General features: G+C 36.1%; 1 protein-coding gene across 1 annotated transcript; it reads right to left on the reverse strand.

Annotated features, from left to right (window-relative positions):
- Positions 1–16946: 16946 nt before the first annotated feature.
- LOC113346135 (protein DEHYDRATION-INDUCED 19 homolog 4-like) lies at positions 16947–19592 on the reverse strand. Its single transcript, XM_026589728.1, has 5 exons — positions 19286–19592; positions 19043–19194; positions 18517–18594; positions 17783–18042; positions 16947–17377 (listed from the first exon to the last, which is right to left on the reverse strand). The coding sequence occupies exons 1-5, from the start codon at positions 19344–19346 to the stop codon at positions 17266–17268; spliced, it is 663 nt and encodes a 220-aa protein (XP_026445513.1). The 5' UTR covers positions 19347–19592; the 3' UTR covers positions 16947–17265.
- Positions 19593–26028: the final 6436 nt, after the last annotated feature.

Raw genomic sequence — 26028 nt, forward strand, 5'->3', positions numbered from 1 at the left:
ATTAATTGGGAAATATATTACCTTGCGGTTTAAGGAAACTTGTGTATATATATTGTATCTCTGAATGTGTAAGTCTTTACGATTTGAGTTAATAAAAATCATCTTTTGTTTAGTCTATTTTACCTCTTTTATCTCTTCTTCTAGTTAACCTAAACTTCAATAGACTTGTCTTGGTATCAGCCACCCTCGATCCTCTACAATGTCGACCGAGTCTTCAAATGTATCTTCTACGGTCTCCTCTACTACTTCTGCTGTTATCTCATCATCTGTTTCTTCTTTACAATCCCTTGTAATGTCGTCTCTTCAATTTTCTCAACCCCACCACCTAATCACTGTCAAGCTGGAAGAAAACAATTACCCGTTATGGGGTGCACAATTTTTACCTTACCTTCAAGGATATGATTTAGATGGTCATGTCACCGGTGCAACTCCTTGTCACGTAACTACCCTTGCTGATCAGTTACCTAATCCTGCCTTTCTTTCATGGAGAAACCAAGACAAAATTTTAGTTAGTTGATTGTTTTCATCACTTAAGCCAGTTGTTCTTCGCCATGTACATCGCCTAACTACATCTCCGGAAATCTGGTCCTCTCTTGAGTCTCTTTATGACTCTAAATCTGATTCTCAAATTCATCATCTTCATTGTGAATCACGCGCTTTAAAGGAAGGATCTCAAACTATGCGCATATATAGATCGTGCTCGAGATATTGTTGATAGCCTTGCCGCTGCCGATACTGTTGTCACTGATAAAGAGTTTCAACACTGTCTTCTTGCTGGTTTAGACAGTTCATACGACGCAATTGTTACATCTCTTGCTACCAATATGAGCTCTCAAACCACTGAGGATTTTCTTACCTATCTGCTTACTTTTGAGCTCCGAACTGAACAACATGCTAAGTTGTTAAATTGTCAGCCCATTACTAATGTAGCTGCACCATTCCGTTCACCCGCATCTCACTCGTCTCGCTTCCCTGCAACGACTGGCTCTTCTCCTGCACCATATGCTACTTCGTCTCACTCCTCAGTGACCAACAGATCACAACCTCAGCGTAGTGCTGGCCGTCCAGAAATCCCGTGTCAGTTACGTGGCCGTAAGAACCATGAATCTTCAGATTGCTAGAATCATTTTGGTAGGAGTTTTCTTCCACCTCGACGTCAACCATCGTCATCTACACCTCGAGCATATGCTGCTCAGGGACCTGGTTTGCTTTCTTCCCTTCCGTGGACTCCTGATAATGGTGCTACATATCATATTACAAATGATCTGTCTCGTCTTCAATTTTCAACTGAGTACACCGGTCCTGATCAAATTCAAATGGGTAATGGTTCTTCTATTACGATTTCTAATGTTGGATCCTCTATTTTAAGAACTCCCAACCGTAAGTTACAGCTTCGTAATGTTCTTTTTGCACCGCAAATCTCTCACAATATCTCGTTTGTTTCTCGTCTCACCACTGATAATAATGTTTTGTTTGAATTTCATCCAAATTTTTGTCTTGTGAAGGATCGATGTATCGGGAAGGTTCTTCTTCGCGGCAGTAGAAAGGTGATATTTATCAACTTGACAACTCGTATAAATCTCGTAGAGTTTGCATAGGAGAACGTGCTAGTTTACAAGACTGACACTCTAGATTGGGACATCCAATGATGCGTACAGTTCGTAAAGTTGTATGTCAATTTTCACTTCAGGTTTCAAGTCAGACTATTAGTTTTTGTTCGTCTTGTCATGAACAGGGATTCATAAGTTACCTTTCAATTCTAGTAAAACTACTTATTCTAATCCATTAGATTTAATTGTCTCAGATGTGTGGGGACCTTCTCATATTTTATCTAATGAAGGATACATATATTATATCATATTTATTGATGCGTTTAGTCGTTTTACTTGGATGTTTCCTATGTCTCAGAAATATGATGTCTTTTATATATTCTTTTTGTTTCAAAAGCATGTTGAAAATATTTTTAATCGAAAGATCAAAATATTTCAATCTGATAATGCTGCTGAGTATCGCAAACTTACTCCGCAAATATTTTCATGCCCACATACTTCTGAACAAAATGGTTTGGTAGAACGTCGTCATCGTCATATTCGTGAAATTGGTCTTACGATTCTAAATATGGCTTCCGTACCGTCTTCATATTGGTACGATTCATTTTACACTGCTTGTTATTTAACGAATCGTGTTCCTTCGACTTGTATTGATAATTCTTCTCCATATGAAGCTCTTTTTGGTCTCCCACCAGACTACACTTCTCTTCGTGTATTTGGTTTCTGTGTTATCCTCATCTACGTCCCTATAGATCTCACAAAATGGAGCCTATTTCTTTTCCTTGTGTTTTTATTGGATATAGTCCATCCCAAAATGGTTCTTCTACGGGTCACATATATGTGAGTCGTCATGTTGTTTTTGATGAGTCTACCTTCCCCTTTGCATCCGCATCATCACCTTCCCCGACATCGACTACTTCTCAGGTACTTCTTCCTTCACCTTTATCTGTCTCTTTACCACTGGTGTTACCTACCCAATCTATTATTCCCTCAGTACTTCCGAACGCCCAGTTCCGGATGCTTCTCTTGCCACAGAACAGTCCATACATGTTATATCAGTACCAACACCTTTGGCCCCGTCATCTGTTACCAGATCCATTATTTCAGCTCCATCTGCTACCGATCAGTCCTCCACTGTGCAGCCAATATCGTCGTGTTTGGCCCTTCCAACTGATGTTTCGTCAACAGACAGTGTTATTTTTCCCTCGGAAATCACAGACGTGTTTCTTCCAGCACCAGCTTCTGATTCTCCTACAACTTCACCAACAACATCTGATACAACTACTTTGTCTCATTCTGAAATGTCTACCTCTACTGTACCACCTATATTAGGAGCTCACCCCATGGTGACTCGATCTAAGGATGGGATCTTTAAGCCAAATCGTTTATATGCTTCCAAGTATGTATTATTACTGATTCTATTGTTGAGCCCACTTGTTATTCACAGACTCAAACTAATCCAAAGTGGCGTGCGGCTTCCGACGACGAAATGAATGCAGTACTTCGTAATGGCACTTGGTCGCTCGTGCCATATGATTCTTCTATGAATGTTATTGGATGCAAATGGGTATTTCGTATCAAACGAAAGGCTGATGGTACAATTGAACGCTACAAAGCTCGCTTGGTTGCTAAAGGCTATAATAAACAAGAGGGAGTAGATTATTCCGAAACGTTTGATCCGGTTGTTAAACCGTGTATTATACAAAATATTCTTACCTTAGCTTTATCTTCCAATTGGCCCATTCATCAACTTGACGTGCAAAATGCTTTTTTACATGGACAACTTAATGAAGAGGTATACATGAAACAACCTCCAGGTTATGTGGACTCTCGTTTTCCTACACATGTTTGCAAATTACATCGTTCTCTTTACGGGCTTAAACAAGATCCTCGTGCATGGTACCATAGGCTTAGTACTTTCTTGTTACAGATTGGGTTTATTACTCCAAAGTGTGATTCGTCTCTATTTATTCACAATGGTACTGTTTATTTGTTAGTATACGTGGATGACATCATAATTACCGGTTCCATCTCCACATGCATCACTTCTATTCTCACTCTTCTACAACAAGAATTTTTAATTAAGGATCTTGGTTCCTTATTTTATTTTCTTTGCATTGAGGTGACTCGTACTTCCTCGGGTTTATTTCTTTCTCAACAACGGTATGCTCATGATCTTCTTAATCGAGAAAAAATGGATGAAGCCAAACCAATTCAAACCCCACTTAGTATTCTGGTGATATTTCTTCTGATCGTAGCACTCTATTATCTGATGCTACAAAATATCGTAGTATCGTTGGAGCTTTGCAGTAATTTGACATTTACTCGACCGGATCTTGCATATGCTGTCAATAAGGTATGTCAATTTATGCATGCTCCTACTGTGTTTCACTGGGTTTGGTTAAACGAATACTACGTTATCTCAAGCATACACCTACCTTTGGTATACTTCTTCGGCCATCCCCTTGTCTACAATTATCTTTCAGTGCATATACTGATTCTGATTGGGATAGTTCTCTTGATGATCGTCGTTATACTAGTGGCTATTGTGTTTATTTGGGTGGGTAGTTTTATTTCTTGGAGTGCTCGTAAACAGAAGACGGTGTCTCGTTCAAGTACTGAAGCTGAATATAGGGGACTTGCAATTGCTACTGCTGAAATTATGTGGATTCGGTCACTCCTCTCGGAGTTTTGTGTATCTACTCGTTCTCCTTCTGTTTTATGGTGTGACAATCTTGGTGCAACTTATTTTATCGTCAATCCTATATTTCATGCACGAACAAAGCATGTTGAAATTGACTATCATTTAGTTCGTAATCAAGTTGCTTCTAAATTTCTTGATGTCAGGTTTATATCATCTAAAGATCAAATTACGGATATATTCACAAAACCGCTTTATAAATATCGTTTCTCTCTTTTGCGATCCAAGCTAACGGTTCAGGATAACCCGTTACGCTTGCGGTAGGGTGTTAACACATCATCCAGTACGTATGCAATATGACACACGGTAACCTGTCGATCAAGAAGTTTGTTCTCTTGTATATTAAGAAATCAGAACTAATTAGGAAATATATTACCTTGCATTTCAAGGAAACTTGTGTATATATATTGTATCTCTGAATGTGTAAGTCTGTACGATTTGAGTTAATAAAAACCATCTTCTGTTTAGTTTATTCTACCTCTTTTATCTCTTCTTCTAGTTAACCTAAACTTCAATAGATCTGTCTAAAACTTCTCTCTCCAGTCTCATTTCATATCCTGTTTTTCTTCTTCTTATTATATTATCTCATACTCTCAGTTACCATCATCATCTCCTCATATATCATGTAGTCTACTCTCCTACTCTCACCAGCAGTGAATCGATGAAGCAAGTATTAGAAAACTAGGGTTTCTGTTTGATTGTTCAAACTTGGACAGTCATGTCACAAAGTTAAAAAGCATCCAATCATTTTGGTACCTTAAACAATCCATCATGTTCAGTGGCCTCACACTTACAAGAACAAGAAACAAGTGTTTAAAGTTTAGAAATTAACTCAACATTTGTGAGTTGTCCTAGAGAAGAAGGAGAAGAAGAGGAAGATCCACTTGTAGCTGAAGCAAAGAAGAGACTACGTACAACAAGTTCATAAGGCATTGTTACCAAAAGGAACCATCCGCTGGAGATCCCATCTAATTACCTGCAAAAAGAAGCTGGAGAGTCGTCCTGGAGAAAGAAAAACTGCTACCAAAACAAGTATAACCAACTAACTAAGTTAGATAATTGGAAATACGATCCTGATGCTACTAGATTAATTGTTGCTAAGATGATTCCTAAGCATGACCATCCAATAAATATGGTTAAGCATGGATATCTTACAGAGTTTTTCAGGTATCTGAACCCTTCTTCCAAGTGTTACAGTAGGAATACCACTAGCGAGAATGTTATAAATACCCTCCATTTTTGTTGACATTGCACAAATACCCCCGAGGGGTAAAAAAATAATTTTTTGGAGTCAACTTGAGAAAGTTGATGATGAATGGAAACTGATTAAGAAAATACTAGCGTACATTTTAGTGCCATCACTACATACATGATAAGTTCTTGCAGATTTTGCGAAAGCAGGTAACTCAAGATTGGAATATAGATAATAAGCCTTTTGCTTTAGCTGTTGACAATGCTAGAGCCAATGATGTTATGATGGAAAATCTGAAGATTTAGCTTGGTAGCAAGGATTGTCTAGTTCTTGAGAGATATTTGCTTCACATGCGGTGTAGCAATCATATACTGCATTTAGTTGTATTACGTGGGATGAAAGTAGATGCTGGATTTATAGGAAGTATTAGAGAGTCTGTGAAATATGTCAAAGTCTTCGCAGGATATAAAAGAGAGGTTTGGAAATTCTTTGGCACAAGTTAAGATTCCTGTAAGGTATATCAGTTTAGATGTGGATACCAGATGGAACTCCACCTTTAAGATGCATAAGGATGCAATTGATTTGCGCCAATAATTTGTTTGGTTAGCTGATTTTGATTATGATTTCACTCTATTTGTAAGTGTTTGGAAGTGTTTAATGTTATTTGGACTAATTTTGAAGGGCTTAAGTATACAACAACAAATATGTATTACAATGGGGTCTATGAGATTAATAAGAGCATTCGACAATGTGAATTTAGTCGTCATATGTATATCAGAGAAGCGGGATTGAAGATGAGAACAAAGTTTGACAATTATTGGAAAGAATCTAACCTGTCGATGAGCATTGGACTGGTTTTACATCCTAGGCATAAGGCTAGATGGATAAAGTTTGTTTATAAGCAATTATATGGTATGCATAGCTACATAACTTTTCTCTTCATATGAATCTGAAAGTAACTCTACAACTCCTGATTATTTTGGGAATTCAGCTAGTGGAATAAATTTAGTTATTCTTGAAAATTCTTGAACAACTAGAAGTGACCACGAGTATGATAAGTTTATGATGTAAAACAGTGAGATTGAGGTTCGGAAGTCAGAGTTAGAGAAATACTTAGAAGTACCACTACTTACCAAAGGAACGCCCAAAGAGGAATTTATGTTTGATATATTGAGTTGGTGGAAGAATGGGCTCCTAAGTACCCAACTCTTACAAATATTGCAAGAGGTTTGTTGGTTGTTCCAATGAGAAATATAACATCAGAATCCATGTTCAGTGCTGGTGGTAGGGTACTTACAACACAAAGAAGCTTATTAGCTCTAGAAGCTTTTCAAGCATTGCTTCGCTTAAGTGCCAGTTCTCAATGAAAATGCTAATACTGGTTAGTTATTTCTGTTGTAACTTTTTCATTTCTCTTCCTTTCATAGTTTCTTGCACTGCTAACTAACACATTTCAGTTTCTTTGAAATACAAATATATTTAGAAAGTTTGAATATATAAGGGGTAAGGACTAAAGAGGAATTCAAGCTGCAGCAGATACACATCTAATTTACAAATTTGCAAAAACTTTGTGCATATCTCGTTTGTATTTGAACTGAAAACTTGTTATGTAATCTTTGACCTGAAATTTTAACTGAAAACAGGTCATACAATTCTGTCAGATAACGTAATTTATCAAAAAATATATGATATCCTATAACCTTACCGAAACATAAACGATTATAATTCTTAGGATTCCGTCGGAAGTTATCAAATATCTGATAGAAGTTATCGTAACGGAACCGACTGAGCCAGTTTCCATTTTGATAATTTTCGTTGACATCCCTAGCACCGCAAAGCCACCACATACTTATCTGACGACTGTCTAGATCTTGTATTTAACTATATAAGTGACGACAACTGTTTAAATCTTATATTTAACTATTTAAGTGTGTAGAAACTAAAATTGATCTTAATCCCTTTGGATTAACTTGTCGGCAATGAGTTCATATTCAGAACAATAATCATGAATCCTTAGGCCAGTTCCTATGCACATGCCAAGTAATGTAGTTTGCCACTTATGCACCCACAATGGGTATGGTAAAGTGGCAAATGTAACTTTCGAAGTGGCAAATGTAACTTTAGAATCCTTAGACAAGTGCGAGAGGCTGACCATCAAGTGATAAAGCCTCCATCGCTCGATGGTCAGCGGAGTTCCAGTGGTAGTCTCTATATCGCTCGTTGCTCTGGTCATCGCTCAATCGTTCCTCCATGCAACAGTCACAAATCCTTCCACTGTAAATACCCCAACTTCAAGTTTATTTCAGCTCATACTAGAATTTTTTTAATCTCTCACTATTCTTCTAATCCAAAACAAGATAATATTCTCTACACTTCATGATTTCCTAATTTTTCGTAATATGACTGCCCAATCTCAATCTCAGAGCGAAAATAACAAAAACACGAAATTCTGGGGTTTAAAATTCACTTTCGCTGAAGATGAATGTATTTGTTGCAATTATGATACCCATCATTGTATCAGTGGTACACAACAACATGGTAACACCATGTGGGATAACATATTTATGAAATATCATGAACAAACCATGAACATCAATTGTCGTGATGAAAATGGGTTGTCACAACGATTCATTACAATTAATAAGGAGGTCACCTAATATGTTCAGGGTGTTAGTCCTCAAGGGAGTTGGGGGAGTTGGGTGTAGTTTGGTTTTTTCCTGTTAGTCGTGGGGGAGTTCAAAGGAGTCTCTCGAAATCTCTGTTAGTCGTGGGAGAATTTAGAAGAGTCTCCCAAACTCCCTAGAAAACCCTGTTAGTCGTGGGGGATTTTGAAATAAACTCTCAAACTCCCTGTTAGTCGTTAAAATTAGAATGCTAGGAAGTTGGTGTTTTTGGGGGAGTTCTGGGGAGTTCTAGAGAGTTTATACTGTATTTTTTCCTCACTCCAAATCTCTCAAAAAAGTAGAGATTTCTGGAGAGTCTCTCAAACTCCCCACACTCAAAACACCAAACTCTCTCAAACTCCCCACACTCTCTTACACTCCCTCAAAATCTCCAAGATTCAAAATACATTAAACTCCCCCAAACTCACTCGTGGACTAACCCCCTGGTTGTTGTAATAATGCAAGCCAAAAGAGGCCAGGAGAGTGGTGATGTTGATGCTGATGTGGAAATGAAGTGTTGTACAAATTGGCAATGCAACCACTGTAATTTTTTTGCAAATGAAAGCTGTTACCATGTTTAAAAGTGTTTCCCAAAAATAATCCATACTTCTTAGCGACTAATCAACATATACATGATATATTACTATATAATTCTTCTTCTTCAACGCCAAATTCTTCACCAGGTCCATCAAATCCTTTTCTTCATTAGAAACCACAACAAACCAAAATTCCAACTTAATTATGAATGATGGTACTAAGAGTTACCAGGGAGAAACAAAACAAGGCACGAGAAAATTGTCTCTATAAGAAGGAAGCTCTGAAGGTTTTAACATGGGGGAGTTTATGGAACATCATAAGACTGTCGAGAAGTAAAGAATGGTTGACCAAAAATTTCAAAATATGGAGTTGGAAAAAAAATCGGCTTTCTCAAGACAAATTTATCAATGAATATGACAAGCATAAGATTATTACTACAAACCAACAAAATATGTATGATAGTTGGAATTTGATAAGCTAGAAAGACAGATCAAACAACAATTTGGATTTGGTAACAACCCAACCAATAATGATGATGAATTCGATGTAATAAAACCTCTTAATTAGATAAATGATGTAATAAATTGAATTTAAAATGTTGTTGCATTCTACTGAATATCAATTTGAAATGAAAAGTTACTTAATTCTACCTAATTCTACTTAATAAGTTTTACTTAATTATAATACCACATTAACATCTTTAAATCATGTTAAAATATCATATGGGTAATGAGAAATTCCTTGAGAATGTTAAAATGAAATTTGTATTCTTTTCCAATTCGTCATTCCTCTTGATATCACAATAATTTCATTATAGGTTTCACCCTTAAGTCTATACCGTCTTATAATCCGAACTAAAGTTATATAAAATTTTCAACTTGTTTTCTTATTTCAAATAATTAAAAGAAAAGTTGTGCATAATCCTTGTTATGAGGGTTACATGTGTCATTGTAAAATATTTCAAGAACTTTACCCTAATAACTCTGACTTACTACACCTTTTTGGCGTCATTCTTCACCCCTCTTCAGATAGTATATAACATAGTTTTAGTAAAGAGATAAGTCTTTGTCTAGCATAAAGTTAGGATTAGCCATATTGATGGAGATTATGGAGTGGAGTAGAATATTTTTCAGAAGGTGTGAATTATCAATGAGGATGAATGGCCGATAAATTGGATCGTATTTTGCAGTGTTTTCTTCTGCAGTACCTCGACGTGACATGAGCGTGAAAGAGGTTCAAGAATAAGTTTTCTTTTTATAAGGGCTAAGTAAGGATATATTGAAGGTTGTTGGGGGAAAACTAACCGTTGGAAATTGAGTGTTTGTCGCTCAATCAACTGACAACCTCTAAGTAACAATTAAATATATTTATAAAATCAATATGCAATAAACTACTAAAAATTAACAATTAAATGTTTAAACTAATAATTAAGTAAAATTTAAAGATTATGCCTGCCGTCTCTTCCAAACTCTGTCTGTAGAATCACTTTCACGTCTTCTCTTAACATGTTATATAGATTATGGATTTGAATGTAATTATTCATTTGAGCATAATTCCTGACAGGTAGGAATCTTTTTGGTTCAATCTCAGGCCTCAAATCTAGATCATCATGGTTAGTCCAATCTTTATTACGACGGGTTTCCTAAATTGCCATGTTATGCAGAATTATACAAGTGAGCATAGTCTTATGCATTTCACGAAGAATTAAAACATGATATCATGTCCCACAAATGATGGCGAACTTCCGCTTCAGAATTCCAAAAGCCCGTTCCACATCCTTCCTCAACTCCATTTATTTACTGTTAAAATACCGAGATGAAATACTTAATTCGCCGTTAGGGGGATAACGACAATATTGAACTCAGGTTGACCACTTTGGATAGATCCCGTCCACAAGATAACACCCATGAGTATATCGGTGGCCGTTGATCCTAAATGGACTTGAGGAAAAAAATTAATACTTTGGATCTTCAAAAAGAGGGGATTTGTGCAAAACACTAATGTCATTTTATAAGCCCGGAAGACCAAAATAAATGTACTACATAAGAAGTAGGAACTTCAAGGATAATAGTTAGTTTTGGGTAATCACCATTATATTGACCAACTCAATAAGTAGGGCATCCTATCCATACCTAATGCATACAATCAAGGATACCTAAAATTCCTAGGGATCCCCCATCCTCGTTTTGCTATAATGCTCATCTAACATCTTCTTTGGTTGGTTTTCGTAAATACGTTGGACCAAAATGATTAATTTTTACTTCCCAAAAAAATAAAAGATACTTGTATGAAGTTGTTTTTCCCATACGAAAGTACATAATGTTCGAATCTAACCTAGAACCCTTAGAGCCAAAATAACCTTTTGTTTAGAACTATGACCTCTAATATTCAGTGCATCAAACTGATAATTAAATTGACGTTGAAAATCTTGATTAGAGAACACACAATTGGAAAGAAAAATAAATCATAATCAGCTTTTGGTGGAACCATTCTCTCCCTCGGTACGTATATGTTCTTGTGAATACTCTTTTTGGCTTCGAAACTCTAGGTATTTGGCTCGAAAGTACGAGCACCAGAGTGTTCTATAGTTCTATATATTCAGCTTCCTCATCATCAAGTTTTTGCAACATCCGAACATGCACTTGTTGTTGTGATTTAAACCAACTCATTTGTATTCATCATACTTCATCGTCATAATTTTCCATTGATTATGAAACTAAAAATGAGTAATTAAATTGAAAAATACAGGTAAACAAATTAGGTAAATGGTGCAAAATACAGTGAAAATAGGTATGCGTAGTTTGATGAAGTATGAGGCATATATATAAGAACGAAGTTGGGGAAAATAGTTATTAACGACTGAATTTTCAAGTGTTTTTTACGGGATACTCATCCACTCAAAAAGAGTACACGTGTTGTTACCCTCCTATATGAAAGTTTTTTGTATCTAGGGATGTCACTTTTTTGTGAAGATAGGTCGTACTAATCAAAGGTAGAGGCTTCTCTGCAAGGGAGTGGGATTGCATATATATCAAAGATGCATATGGTGGAGATCATCCTTGGTGTGGCTTACCCTCAACACCTACCATATGTTAATATATAATGATATTACTATACTGGTAATGACTCCTCAACCTCAACCTCCTTAGCTTCAAGTTTACAAACTAAGAGACAAGGCCTCTCTTTTACTCCTCGCGAAATCTACTCCAATGACAAATATTTTTGAACTAGAACCTTCTACCAATTCTGTTGAAACAACATTGAGTACTGATGACAATGATATTTATGAACTAAAACCTTCTACCATTTCTAACAAGTATATTTTATCGAAGACCCTACTTCTTATAGATATCCTACTTGTACTTGTAAACCTCCAAATCATTATGGTTATTCAAATGACCATCATATATCTAAGTTTGTGTCTTACCATCGATTGGAACCCATTTATATTGTCTATGCACATCATTTATATTCTATGACAGTCCCTACAAGGGCTGAAGACGCTTTTGTCGATCCAAAGTGGAAGAAAGCTGTGATGGAAGAAACTGAAGCCCTAAAAATAAATTCCGCTCGGGACGAGGTTCATCTACCAAAAGGAAGAAAAATATTGGTTGAAAATGGGTATTCACTGTGAAGTACAAGTATGATGGAACTATTGAAAGATACAAAGAAAAACTAGTAGATAAGACATATACTCGTACTTATGGAATTGAATATCAAGAAACCTTTGCACATGTTACGAAAATGAACACCTTTTGTGTCTTTTTATTTTTGGCAGATAACACAGAATGCTTCCTTCAACAATTTTATGTGAATAATGCTTTCTTTAATGGTGATTTGGAATAAGAAGTATACATGAAAATTCCTCTAGGACTTCAAGTTGCTACCAATGAAGGAAAAGTATGCAAGTTGAAGAAATCTCAATATGGTTTAATACAACCTCCAAGAGCATGGTTTGGTAGGTTCACATAAAGTATGTTGAGATATGGATATCATCAAAGTCACACAGATCATACTTTGTTTCTCATAAATTCAAGTAATGGAAAAATCACCATACTTATTGTCTATGTAGATGACAACATGTGACTATGTGAAAGTTGAAAGATTACTTGGCTAAAGAAATTGAAATAAAGGACCCAGGAGCCTTGCGCTATTTCCTAGGAGTTGTAGTGGCAAACTTAAAACAAGAAAGTTTTATCTCCCACATGAAATATGTTTTGGATCTTCTAGCAGGTTGACACACCATGTGAACCAAACCAAAGGTAGGAGAATACACTGACAACATTCTAGTTGACTATATCGAAGGTTAGTGTTAATCTATTTGTCTCGTACTCGTCCTGATGTTGATTATTCTGTGAGTATAGTAAGTAAGTTTATGCATGCTCTGCGCGAGACACATATATATGCAATGTATAGAGTACTACGCGTACCTTGCTTAAAGTATGCACCGGCGAAAGACTTGTTATTCTCGAAGAATGATCATGTGGAAGTTAAGGCATATTGGTCGCAAGTCTGCTTTCGGGAAGAAACCTAGTAACTTGGTGCAGCAAGAAGCAATCAGTAGTAGCTAGGGATAGTGCAAAAGTTGAATTTAGAGCTATGACTCATGAAATCTGTGAGTTATCATAGTTAAAAATATTGTTAAAGGAAATTGGATTCATCCCTATAGTTTTTATGAACCCACACCGTGACAAAAAAGTTGCCATCAACATTGCTCATAATCCGGTCCATCATGATAAAACCAAGCATGTGGGAGTGGATAAGCATTTTCTCAAGGGAATGCAGGGATTTTCAGTACTCGTTTTTTGTAAGAACAAAAACCAGATTGCAGATGTTCTAACAAAAGGATTCCCAACTTGCATATTTAACTCTTCCCTCGAAAAGCTGGGCATATAAGATACCTACATACCTTCTTGAGGGGGAGTGTTGGAATGAGTTTCAAGGTTATGTGTGGAGGACATCAGATCGATAAGGGAAAAAACAATCTCAAACGAATTTTAAAATCTAATGTTGGAATATAAGAGGCTTGAATGATTTTGATAAGAAAATTTCTGTTAAAAATATGATTGCTTCACAGAGAAGTGCAATTTGCTTACTTCAAGAGACAAAAATGCAATATATTTCCGATGATTTTGTTCGTCAGCTGTGGTACGACGACTATTTTGAATGGATTTCATCCCATCGGTAGGTAACAATGGTGGATTACTTTCTATATATAGGATGGTAGCGGGTTCAATAAGTTGAATGAGATGGATGGATACAACAACATAACTACTCTCTTCTCAACTAGGATCAATGGATTTCAATGCACCATGACGAATGCGTATAGTCCTTACGATTATAATTTCAGAACTGAGTTCTGGGATGATATGGCGGAAGTGAGAGGTTGGTGGAATGGCCCTCTATGTATAGATGGGTATATGAATGCAGTAAGGTCACACGTAGAAAGGAATCGAGGCGATGATGATAGTCGAAATAACACACTGCTTAACAGCTTCATTTTGGAACAAGAGTTTATTGATCAACCGTGGGTCGAGTAATAATTCTAACCCGCTTCTATGTATGTTAGATAGATTTATTTTCAGTCACGACTTTGAGGAAGCTTTTCCCAGTGCTCTTCAAATAGTACTGACGAGAAATATTTCGGATTACAATCCTATTCTGGTGTTTGCACAATGCCTTCTAAGCCTTACTTCAAGATTGATAGGTTATGGGTTGAGTACAAGGATTTTGTAAGGAAGTTACAACAGTGGTAGGAAGATATGTCCTTTCATGGTAGTGCAAACACCACTTTGTTTCTCAAACTTCAAAATTTAAAGCACATGATCAAACCATGGAGAATTCGGGAATTTGGTTTAATTTTTAGAGATAAAAAGACTCTTCTGGGAAGAATTCATGAGTTGAATATTCAATAGGAAGATGTGGCGTTACTACCAAATCAGTTGGAAGAGATAACTCAATCCAAGATACAGTTGCAGAATATAAAAGCAATAAGGCACGTAAATGGCAGTTGCGGGAGAAGCAAAATGATTTTATGTAGGGTGATTCAAACACTAAATATTTTCATAGTATTGCTAGCGCAAGGAGGAAGCGAAACGCAATAGCAAGCTTCAAGTTGGAGGGTTCAATTGTTTTGACCAAGGCATTCTAAAAGAAGAAATAAGAAATTTTTACATTAATCTGTTCAGCCAACAGAATGATCTGCACTCAGGTAATGTAACATCTATACTTCCTTACGATTAAAAAATAGGATAAACTTTGGCTTGAGAGGGAGTTTACAAAGGATGAAGTTTGGGGAGTTGTTAAACAGATGTGATGTAATAAGGCACCTGGTCCAGACGGGTTTACGACTCAATTTTTCAAGAGTTGTCGGGGTGTTGTGCAAAAGGATATTATGAATCTTATCAAGGATTTCCACAGATACGATGCTATTGATTGGAGGTTTAATTGCTCGTTCATCACCTTAATCCCGAAGAATGAAGATTCTTGTATTCCTAAAGATTTTAGACCATTAAGTCTTATTGGTAGTGTGCACAAAATTTTGTCTAAATTGCTTGTAGTTAGATTGAAGAAGGTGATGCCCGATATATTTCTGACTTCCAGGGAGCTTTCATTCAGGGAAAAAAAAAATCTTGACGGAGTGTTTATTGCGAATGAATGTGTGGACAATAGGTTCAAAGCTAAGAAGCCTGGGATTCTCTGTAAGATTGATATGGAGAAAGATTTTGACAATTTTAATTGGCAATCTCTATTTACAATCTTAAAAAAGCATGGTTTTGGCGACAAATGGATCTCTTGGATTAGTTGGTGTGTAACTTTTTCGAATTTGTTTGTACCGGTGAATGGTAGTTCGACGGAGAATTTCAAACCGGGTAAGGGATTACGTCAAAGAGATTCTTTATCACCTTATTTGTTCTTATTGGTGGTGGAGGTTCTCTCTAAGTTGATCGATGATGCAGTAGCAAGAGGACAACTATCGGTTTTCAAGTGATAGAAAACGGAACAATTATATCACCTCCAAGCAGAATAGTGATCTTCTAATGCCGAATGTTGACTCTACTTCCCAATGCAGAAGTCTATGGAAGAACATGATGAAGATGGTACCTACGATTCAGAACATGGTTCAATTTACAGTTAATGACGGTAACATAATCTGATTCTGGAAAGATAAATGGCTTGATGGGGATGCTTGAAAGACAATTTCTAGAGGTGTTTAAGGTAGTGAAAGATAAAGATGTCATTGTAGCATAGATGATTAGAAGTAATGGTTGGCAGTGTGTTTTTAGGAGAGCGTTGAATGCTAATGAACAGCTAGAATGGGATCTTCTTAGGCATGATGTTTATATTCCAAACCTCGTGGAAGGTGGAGATGAGATGTCTATTTTGGAGAATTTTAGCACGACAAAATGCTATGTGACTCTAGCCGGACAGTTGGAGACGTGCAGTTTCTTGAAGCATCTATGGAAGAATAATATTCCACACAAGGTCCGTTTTATTCTTTGGGCTTCTTTTCATAATTCTCTTCCAACTAGGGATATGTCAAGGCATAGAGGAGTAGAGGTAGAAAGTGATTTGTGTTTTTTCTGTAATACCGATAGAGAGATAACATATCATATGTTCTTGCATTGTCCTTATTCGTTTGTAATTTGGAACTACTTCTTTAAAGCTCTTCGGTTTTCGTGGCCAATACCGAAATCATTACTTGATTTGTTTGAACCTTGGGTTAAAAATGTTTTGAGAGGTAGAGGTAATTCAATATGTGGGATTATCCACTATACAATTTGTTGGAGACTGTGAAAAGTAAGAAACGGGAGATTTTTTGGTGCTAGAAAGAAGGCGACTGAGATTATTGATCTTGTTAAACAATTTATAGTTGTATGGTCTTGTAATTCCGATACATTTAAGTTTGTATCTCATAATCTCATTTGGAGAAAATGATTGTGCAACTCTCTTTGCTTCTAGTAAAGGTTTTTCTTCCCGAAAAAAAATGTTAAGTTCACTGTACAACTAATGTCAGAAGCATAGTGTTAACCAGATATATTTACCAAACCCTAATGTGAAAACAGTTGTGAGAAAATACGTTTCCATGCAGATCCGAATTTGAGATTTGTTTCGGCAGTTTTTTTTGTTTTTTTTCTTCGGCAGTATTTATGTGTGTGAATCTAATGATGGAAAACAGCGCCATCAGTTGTTGTTCCTTTTAATTGGAAACAGCTACATCTAACTCTGTATGGTCTAAGCCTAGATTTACGAGTTACTCAGCCGCACACTAGGTACAGGTTTTGAAACTTAAAAAGTGCCAATTAGAATTAAGATTACTTTCTTCAGTTTTTTGTTATTTCACTGTGTACGACTGCAATCTACTTTAAACTCACGAAGTTGAAGAAAGAGATGAGCAAGAACGTGGGAAACAAGTTTGTTTTCACTTCCGTTATACACAACAGTATCTCTACTAAAACAAATGATAGAGTCTGTTTCAACAACTTGTACCAACATATATATAACTTATACTACATCCTGGGTGATCTATCCAATTGGAGCGTGTAAGCCACTTCAACTCTCCCCTCTCTGCATCTAGATGTCAACATGAACCAATATTATTCATCAGACTAGAATAACGCTTCATAAGATGTCATCAAACATCATGGATAGCAACATTCCCTGTACAAACTGAGACCTGCTAGCCTTCTCCTCTTGATCCTTGTCTGAAAGAGGAGGAGATGGTTCAACGTTTCTATCATTGCAAGAAAAAACCAGTGTTAGATTTGAGAGAAGATAAAAATCCAGTGGATATTTCTTCAATATCTCTATCAACATATTGGAATACTGTTCTAGGAAAATTTCATGCATTATCTGCACAACTACCAGAATAATGCAACGTGCAAGAACAAGAGAGCTTAAGGAGATCCTCTGACGACATACATGCAGGCAAAAAATGCAGATTCATACAAAGCAATCCACAAACACTTTGAATGTGTAAGGGTGGAGGAAATTTTCAGAAGTTCAACATTTAAAACCCATAAAAGCTACAATTGGTGAAGTTTCGAGAAACTTGGCATTGGTAAACTTGGATATATAGACATAATAACTCATAGAGTAAGTAGGTATAGTACAGGAACAACATCAAAGAGATTAATACCTTTCCTGCAGGTGCTCATCCGAAGTTTCCTCCACTGTGTTGGATTCATCAGAAGACTGGGAGTTTACACTTGCAGGCTCCTCGATTGTAGGCATATTGTACATAAATGAAGACAACAACGGATCAGGTGCGACACTAGAAACTGATCCAGACGAACCTCCAAGAAGGGATTGCAAGTTTCCTTCTCGCAGTTCCTTCTTCAATTGAGAGAGAGTTGAAAGAGATCCACCTTTACTTGAGAGTTTTTTCCTGCGCTGAATGTAAGTTCTAGTTAAGAAATACAGATGATTGCACTGATATGCATGTGACAGCCTTGCTAATGAAGAAAACAAGTCATGACACCAATATCAAGCATTGAACACAAACGGCATTAACATTGGTACATAAAGGGAGTGGTTTGAACATCAAACTCTACCAGTTGCAGTTAAAAAGAGAAAATGACGATGGTCGACCAAAAAAGGGCAATGTATTTCCCAATCAGTAGGATTGCAATCGTCTTTGATAACTCAAGTTCGATAATTTCAACATAAATACCAAAAGAATAATTTTCCTTACAGGAAAGCCAGTTAGTAGCACAGAGCATGAGTTCAGTTCTGATTAAGCTAGACATAAAAAAAGAAACGGAAAAAAAGGCATAATTCAGTTCAGATTAAGCAAAATGTAAAAATGGCAAAGACATGCCTCCTGTCCATATTGCTTTTAAAATGGAAATTTGCAAAAGATTAAAAGGATATCTTAAAGAACTGCCCATGCTGCATTGTTATATGCGCAATCATGTCCATCCCTACCCGCAATCCACAAACTGGGCATTCCTGCAACATTAGAATTTATTAGCATAACCCAACTTAATCGATTCAACTTGACATGAGAAAAAAGATTTCCTTAATTTCATTCCATCTGTCCTAAATGGCTAAATCATACATTTAGGATTTTCATTTTCTGCGTGACTATTAACTGTCAGTGCTCATTACTTCAAGTTAAACTAGACTCTCTTCACACTCCCAAGCTCAACATGAAACAAATCAATAATCTAAAGACAACCCAAGTTTCCAGCAACTAACCTACTGGATTATACAGATACTTGCTTTCACCTATATTGGTGTAAAAAATCCTTCATTCACATACAAAATCAGCCCTAAACCCTAAATATACAACCCAATTCTGATATAAAAATCCTAAATAGACATAAAATTAATTCCTGGACTCTATATAAAACCCCCATCTTGTAAACAAACAAAAAAGAAGAAGTAAAAAACATACCCCAGTTTTGGCCTCGACAGGATGCTCATCATCAATATGACAACACAATCCAATAATATCAAAATCTTCAGAACAGAAGGGACATGGGAATTCAGTCATTGGTAGAACTGGTTCATCATCACTATCATATTCTTCATAAGCATTATACAAATCTACACCACAACACAGAAAACCCCTTTCATCAAAACACAGCAATCAAAAACCAAACCCAAAAATTAAAAAATTAAGATCATTCATACTTACCGTTTCTTGATTGGTAACGTTTTGATGTGGATAAACTATCACTCCATGAATCAGAATCCATATTAATGAATCTAAGAAAAATCAATAAAAATCGCCCTTTTAGGAAAGAAGATGAATACGTTGATTATTGATACAAACAAGTGATGACATCTACAACTGAAACCCTAGAAAATATTTGTTGTGAATAGGAGGAGAGTATTTACAGAGGCAAGACTTTTCCTTGTTTGTTCCTAAAAGCAGAAGTGAGAAAAAGAAAGAGCAGCGAAATTACTGAGAGATAACCCTCTGACCCTCTCTATGTCTCCCTCTCTTTACCGACCACTAGTTAATTGTCATAAAGGGAACCGAATTTTGTTATCTATCGGAACGGACTATTCAATCACCGTTGACCAAAGTCAAAAGTGGTAACCAACATTCCAGTTTTACCCTTACTCACCGGTGACTAAATATTTCATCATTTATAAAGGGGTACCACATTTCTATGGGGACATCATTTTACATAAAACAAAAGAATTCTGACCGCTGGATCTTTGTATCCCCTCAAAAATTCGGTATCCCTTTTAAAAATCGTGAAATATCTTTTTATAAAAAGAGATTCGCAAATTTGACTGTACCCCAATTTAGAAAATCAGTTAAACTGCTATCCACACTTTACAAATTGTTATTTTTAGCTCCCGAACCGTCAAGTCAGAGGTTAAGTTAGTAACAAGGCCCAATTCTCGGAATTTTCCTATATGACATAGGTATTACAGGCGAAAAACTGAACTAACTCAGTAACTTCATGTTTTCTTTTGACTCTCTTCCTTTTGTTATTGAATCTTTGATTCTTGAATTAATCTGTAACTTGCTTTAATCCATTTTACTGTTCTGACTTTGACTTCACCTATCTTGCATCCTAAAATCTAATTTGTAAAGTCTTTTCTTTAGTTAGAACTCTAATCAAAATGGTTTGTTGTTTTTTTTATTTTTAAATGATAATTCATTTGATCCTCTCTTCTCTTTTCTTCTCATTACTCGGTTTAGTCTCTTCTTCTTTATGTATAATTAAACCTTTTGTTTTGTTTGCAGTTTTGCTTGTCTTTTCTTTAAGATTACCAGTCGTAGTTTCTAAGAGTAGAGTGTTACCAAAGTCTGTAGCAGCTGTGCTTCTTCAACAGTCGTGCATTATCACCAAAACGACTTTTAACTTCTCGTCTTATTCACAACTCGTGATTGTCCCTGTGGGTGTGAACCTTAGTTTGAGATTCATTATTTTCCTTCACCGCTTCATCTTTCCTGAACTATGAATCGATTAAATTTTCTCGCCCTGCGTTCATAATCAAAAGCGAAAATTGTTACCCCATACATCCTGATTTCTATCAAGACATCTTTTTGCATAGATTTGAATTTCAAAAATGTCAAAACAAAAAGTTTGAAACTTAAGCCCCTATTTATACCAATTCCATCTTAACCTCGAGGTTTTGTGTTAATCAATCATATTAGATACATCCGACCTTGTTTGTTGGATACGACTTGATTGATTGCTTGGGAAATTTATCTTTGGAATCACCCAAGTACTCTCACCCAAAAATCAAGTTCACCGACTTGTGTCTTTAAACGTTCTGATTTGTGAGTTAGAAATATAACTCTAGATATTTCTTTCTGACTGAGATTCATTAGGTTGAACTCTCGGAATTGAATATTGAGTTTGTCCATATAAATTGCCTAAGAAAAAGTTCGAGGTGTATTTTGGTACCCACGTTTTCAGATATACTATTTTGAGAAACGACTGTATTTAACCACCAATCACTTGCCTTATCTTTAGAGCTAATATCCCGCCTATAATGTATATTATTCTTGATCAGTTGTGATTCTTAATAGCAAAAATATTTAGGGTATATTATAAAGATAGAATGTTGCATGTAGCAAAATTTCAGGCTACTTACTGGGTATGGAATTGACTTCAGTTGCCAAAAAAAATTTGAAATTTTTGGTTGAGTTAACTTTGGGTTTGACTGTACGGGTTTTGATCTTGATTGATACAAATGATTTTTTGGTGATAACGATGATAAGCATATGAATCATTTGCAAGAGACTTCTGTAGGAATACAGGTTAACAATCTATTAGTATGGACCATCAATACGAGGAGGATGGTTGACACCCCTGTCTGCAACACCCCTATTTTAAAATCAGAAGCTAAACTCATTATGAATTCCACCATTGGATGCCCCGTCTGAAAGAAGTCTGGTGACTTGAAAAGAATTATACAACCGTTAGAAAGTTTTGAACAATAAAACTAAAGTTTTGAAGAAATATTAAAGCAATAAATGAATGAAATTTTTTTTAAATCTTAAAGGAAAAATTCGACTTCATTGCTTGATGTCCGAGATTTGGGCACTTGCCTTATTCCCCCAAAATAATTATCCATTTTGGATTGCTCATTCATTCCGTAATAATCAATCTTTCGGGATCGTCAAAAGAAGAATTCTTCATTCCATGAGATGTGGTAGTAATATCCAAGTCCGGGGATAGATGGATCGCAACTATATAAAAGAGCTCAACCACGTGTTGATCTAGTTGTTTTATCTTAAGTAGAATCAATTCTTTTTTGTATTCAATCTTCTTAGACTGTTGTAGATGAGTTTCATTCTTTTAGAAAGTTTATCGTAATTGTTCATATAATCAAGTTCATCTGGAGGCATCTAAGCAAGAGGAATACGTCTTGAATCGCACATTAGAAGGATCTTTGTCTTCAACAGATACCGCCCCCATGTTCCCATGATTCACTAATCGAGGAAGATAAATATAAGATCGGGGTCATAAAAAGTTGGGTTGGGGTATAAAGTCGTAAGCGCGGTGGGGATGACAGAGGACGTGCTCGTACGGTTCATAGCAGGGTTTTGATCAACTCGTTGATTGTTGGGAACTCCTATATATTCGAAATATTCCTTTCTAGGAACATTACGATTTGCATCTAAAATGGTCTCTTATGAAGTCTTTATTGGTCTGATTCTGATTACTGTACTGATATGTGTAGGTTCCTGTAATTTGGGTGAGATGTCATGGCGCAAAAGCAGACATGATTCGGTATTTCCTTGTTCCCCGTATTGGTTATATTATTTATTTCTTGTCTAACAGAAACGAGTCCAGCTCCGCTTTGATCTCCTAGAACGGAAGCTGAATTAGTTGCAGGCTATAATATCGCATATGCACGGGATGCGATCCTTAATAGTTCATTGTTGGCGAAATCTATCCTGGATATATCCACAAGCATCTACGATAGATAGGTATGAAAAACTAACAACATGAAAATATGATAGTATGAAAAGGATCTTATTCAGCTGAGGGTAAAATTTAGGATATTATTTTACTATACATGTTTTGGAAAGGGGATCGCACAAATTTTCCCTGACTTCATTCAAACCATATGGAACTCATTCATTGGTTATCTAAGGGATGACGGGAATTGATTCCTCATGCTTTTGTGTCTGTGTATTAAAACAACAAAAATTCTTGGTGAACCGTGGTTTTAGACCACGGAAAAACCGCATCCACACACCAATTCCCATAAATGCCCCCTGCTTTTCCCGGTTGTACGGGCCCCACCAATTATGTGCGAATGGTTTTCCCGTGGCATGAAACCACGGTTTATTTTATTTTTTAAAAGGGAAGACGGGATTTAAAAAGCCTTGCAATTTATTAAAACTACCTCATTAAATTGAGGTTTGAAGAGATACATGATGGTGGTGAAATATGATTCCACATATCATGTATATCAATCAAACTGGCATAACGAATGTGCCAGGTGATTTACAACTTTTGGAACACATTGGAACTTTGCGTCAATGAAAGAAGAAGTTTCAAGTTTTATTTCCAGAATGATTGAACGAATACCCCAAGGAATATCATGAGATTCTACTAAGATTGCTGATGTAACATTCTTCGCATCACCTTCAAATATTACTTTATCCACATATAAACTTTTGGACAAAGATACTCCTAGTCTGCACGCCATTGCTTCAGCCTGAACTACGTAGGTAGCATCAAATATTGTTGTTTCGCAACCTAAATAGATTCCTCTATGATCTTGTGCCACTGTACCTGCAGTACCCTTATTCGGAACAAAAGCAACATCTGTATTGATATTCACATAGTTAATATCCGGTGGGATCCATTGCAACATCTGAGAACTCATATTTCCACTGCCCAGGTCATCAGAAAAATTAACCATACAGAGGTTAAATCACATGAGATTTTTTTTTTTGAGAATTAGGTTGATAGAAAAATCCACCCCTGAGAATACCATATCATTCCTCATCTTCCAGATGTTCCATAAAACACAGACTCTGCGAGTAAAGCTATAATCGATGTCTTACTCCATCCAACTTAGAATAATGTCATTCACATTTTCATTAAACCCATTAATTTCCATTACCAAAGACTGGTTATTGAAGATCATTCTCGTTAAAGGGAAATCAAAGAGAAGATGAAAAATTGTTTCTAGACTCTCTTTACATAAAGAAAAAGCGACGTCACAATTACAGTTGAACCCATGTATATTCATCTTGACTGCAATTCCATTATTTAGAACTCTCCACATAAAAAGATGAATTTTTGGTAATATATTATTAAAGGACCAAAACTTCTTTCATCTTGACTGATCTTGGAAGAAGTTTTGGTCATTTAATAATATATTACCAAATATGGATATGGAGAGTTATAATGACCACGGTTTATATAGAAGCGTTGTAATTGCTGTTAAAACAAAACGTTTGCGTTTTTTTCTCTATTCTGCTCGATTTTTTTTTCTCTTAACAATTCAACCAACCTCTTCTATGTATGAGTTGAATCGGATACTTAGAGACTTCTTGCGATTTTTACGTCTGATTTGTGGAGTTGTTTGCTGCATTTCTACAGATGTTGGATTTCTATCTGTTTGTTTTCCATCTGTTTATATGGATTTGATTAATCTATGGGAAATTATCTTACCATATATCGTAGTTGATTTACAGAGCGTCAGAACTAGGGATTACGGTTTTGGTTATTGCAGATTTCTGTTTTCGTTATTTTTATATTACATTCTCTACGTGTGCCGGAGAGAAGAAAGAAGAAACTAGGTTTCTCTCCTTTCTTTCTGTTTTCCTCTTTTCTTCATCTGCATTTATACTTCTTCAATCGAACAACAAAATCCAGAAAAAATCATCAAAACCCTAATTCTTCATGGGTTTTTCTTTTTCTACCGAGTTCAATAGGTCTAGATTTGAAGCTTACAATCGATTACAAGCAACTGCCGTTGTATTTGATGAGAAATCAGATATACCCGAAATAATAGTAAGGTCAATCTGATGGTAAGAGTTCTCTTTGTGAAGCTCTTTCTGTTTCCGATTCAATGTTCGCAAAGTGGGAACTCGTAGACCTCTCATTCTTCATGATGATTCTGCTATTGAGCCTCGTTATGGATTCCAGGTGAGATCTCTAGCTCAGAGATTTATTAATGTAAAGTGAGATAAGACTGAATTTAGATCGTTTAGCATATGAACTTGGAGAATTGAGGTTTGAAGTTGAAATCGTGAATCGGTGAAGGAAAATTTCACTACTCTTTGTTTTTTTGGCGGGAACTTTTTAAGTTTATAATAGATCTTCTTTGTAGCTTGAGATACACTTGTTTTGTGCTTGCTTTTGTTATTACTGAGGAATGAGGATGCGTTTGGAAATTGATCTCATATTTATTTTGTTTTGATCTCGTAGAAAACTGAGTTAGGGCAAAATCTCGTGATATTAGTCAAAAAGCCAAGGCAACATAAATTAAGACAGTAAACCAGAAGCCACACCCCATTACACCGGAAACCAGCAAAACAAGCATTCAAGGCCCATATTTCTTCTTTGCAGAGGTTCTTTTTCCTCTACCTAGATTTTGCTAGCTACTGTGCTAGTATCCTGCATTTTTAAGGGTTACTTACTGTTGGAGTTTTGATTAAACTCAAACTACTGGGTAAGTCATTCACTTGGTCGTGTGTTAGTCATGGGTGACTGGTTTTCACACGTACGGTTAGTGGCTTGTTAATAGGGAGTTGTTACCAGTAAGACTGATTAGTGGGTATGCTTATTGTCAGTAAGTTAGTGTGCCTACGTGCACTTGTTAGTTGAGTCTGATTAGGAAATGTTCCAAGTGGTCTGTATCCTATAAAGGCACGTGTTTTATGTTAATGAAAATTGTGAGAATCTGGTAACACAATGTAGTCTCTCTAGTATTTCCGCATGTTCTTCCTCTCTGCTCTCTCTCTATACCTTGATTTTCATCATGGTATCAGAGCTAGGGTAGAGAGAGGTGTTAGAAAAATCTCAGAGAAGGTAGATAAATTAATAGAGAGGTGTTTAGTTTGTTTGATTGTGTTGTGATTAGTTTTTTTTGTGTGTCAAAAGATGTTGGAAGTCTTATCCTGGAGTTTCACTGTTGTTATTGGTAGAAAATTTACCAATATCATAAGCAAGTAACTGATGATGTTTTGAAGGGAGGGCTGGTGAACTTTATAGCAGCGTAGGAGAGTTGGAATTGTGCTCGGAAGCTGTTTGATGAAAGTCCTGTGAGAAATTGGCTTGAATTTCATAGGTGTTCATTAATTGTTTGAAGGTAATCCTATAAGTAAATTATAATTTATCTTGATCTGGTTTCATGTTTGATTAGAAAGCAGGGAAAGAGAAACATCTCTAGCTTGTTAAAGAAGGGTTTTGGTAATATAGTTGTATCATAGTATGACCAAAG

This window comes from Papaver somniferum, unplaced genomic scaffold, assembly GCF_003573695.1.
Source record: "Papaver somniferum cultivar HN1 unplaced genomic scaffold, ASM357369v1 unplaced-scaffold_93, whole genome shotgun sequence".
Lineage (NCBI taxonomy): Eukaryota > Viridiplantae > Streptophyta > Magnoliopsida > Ranunculales > Papaveraceae > Papaver > Papaver somniferum.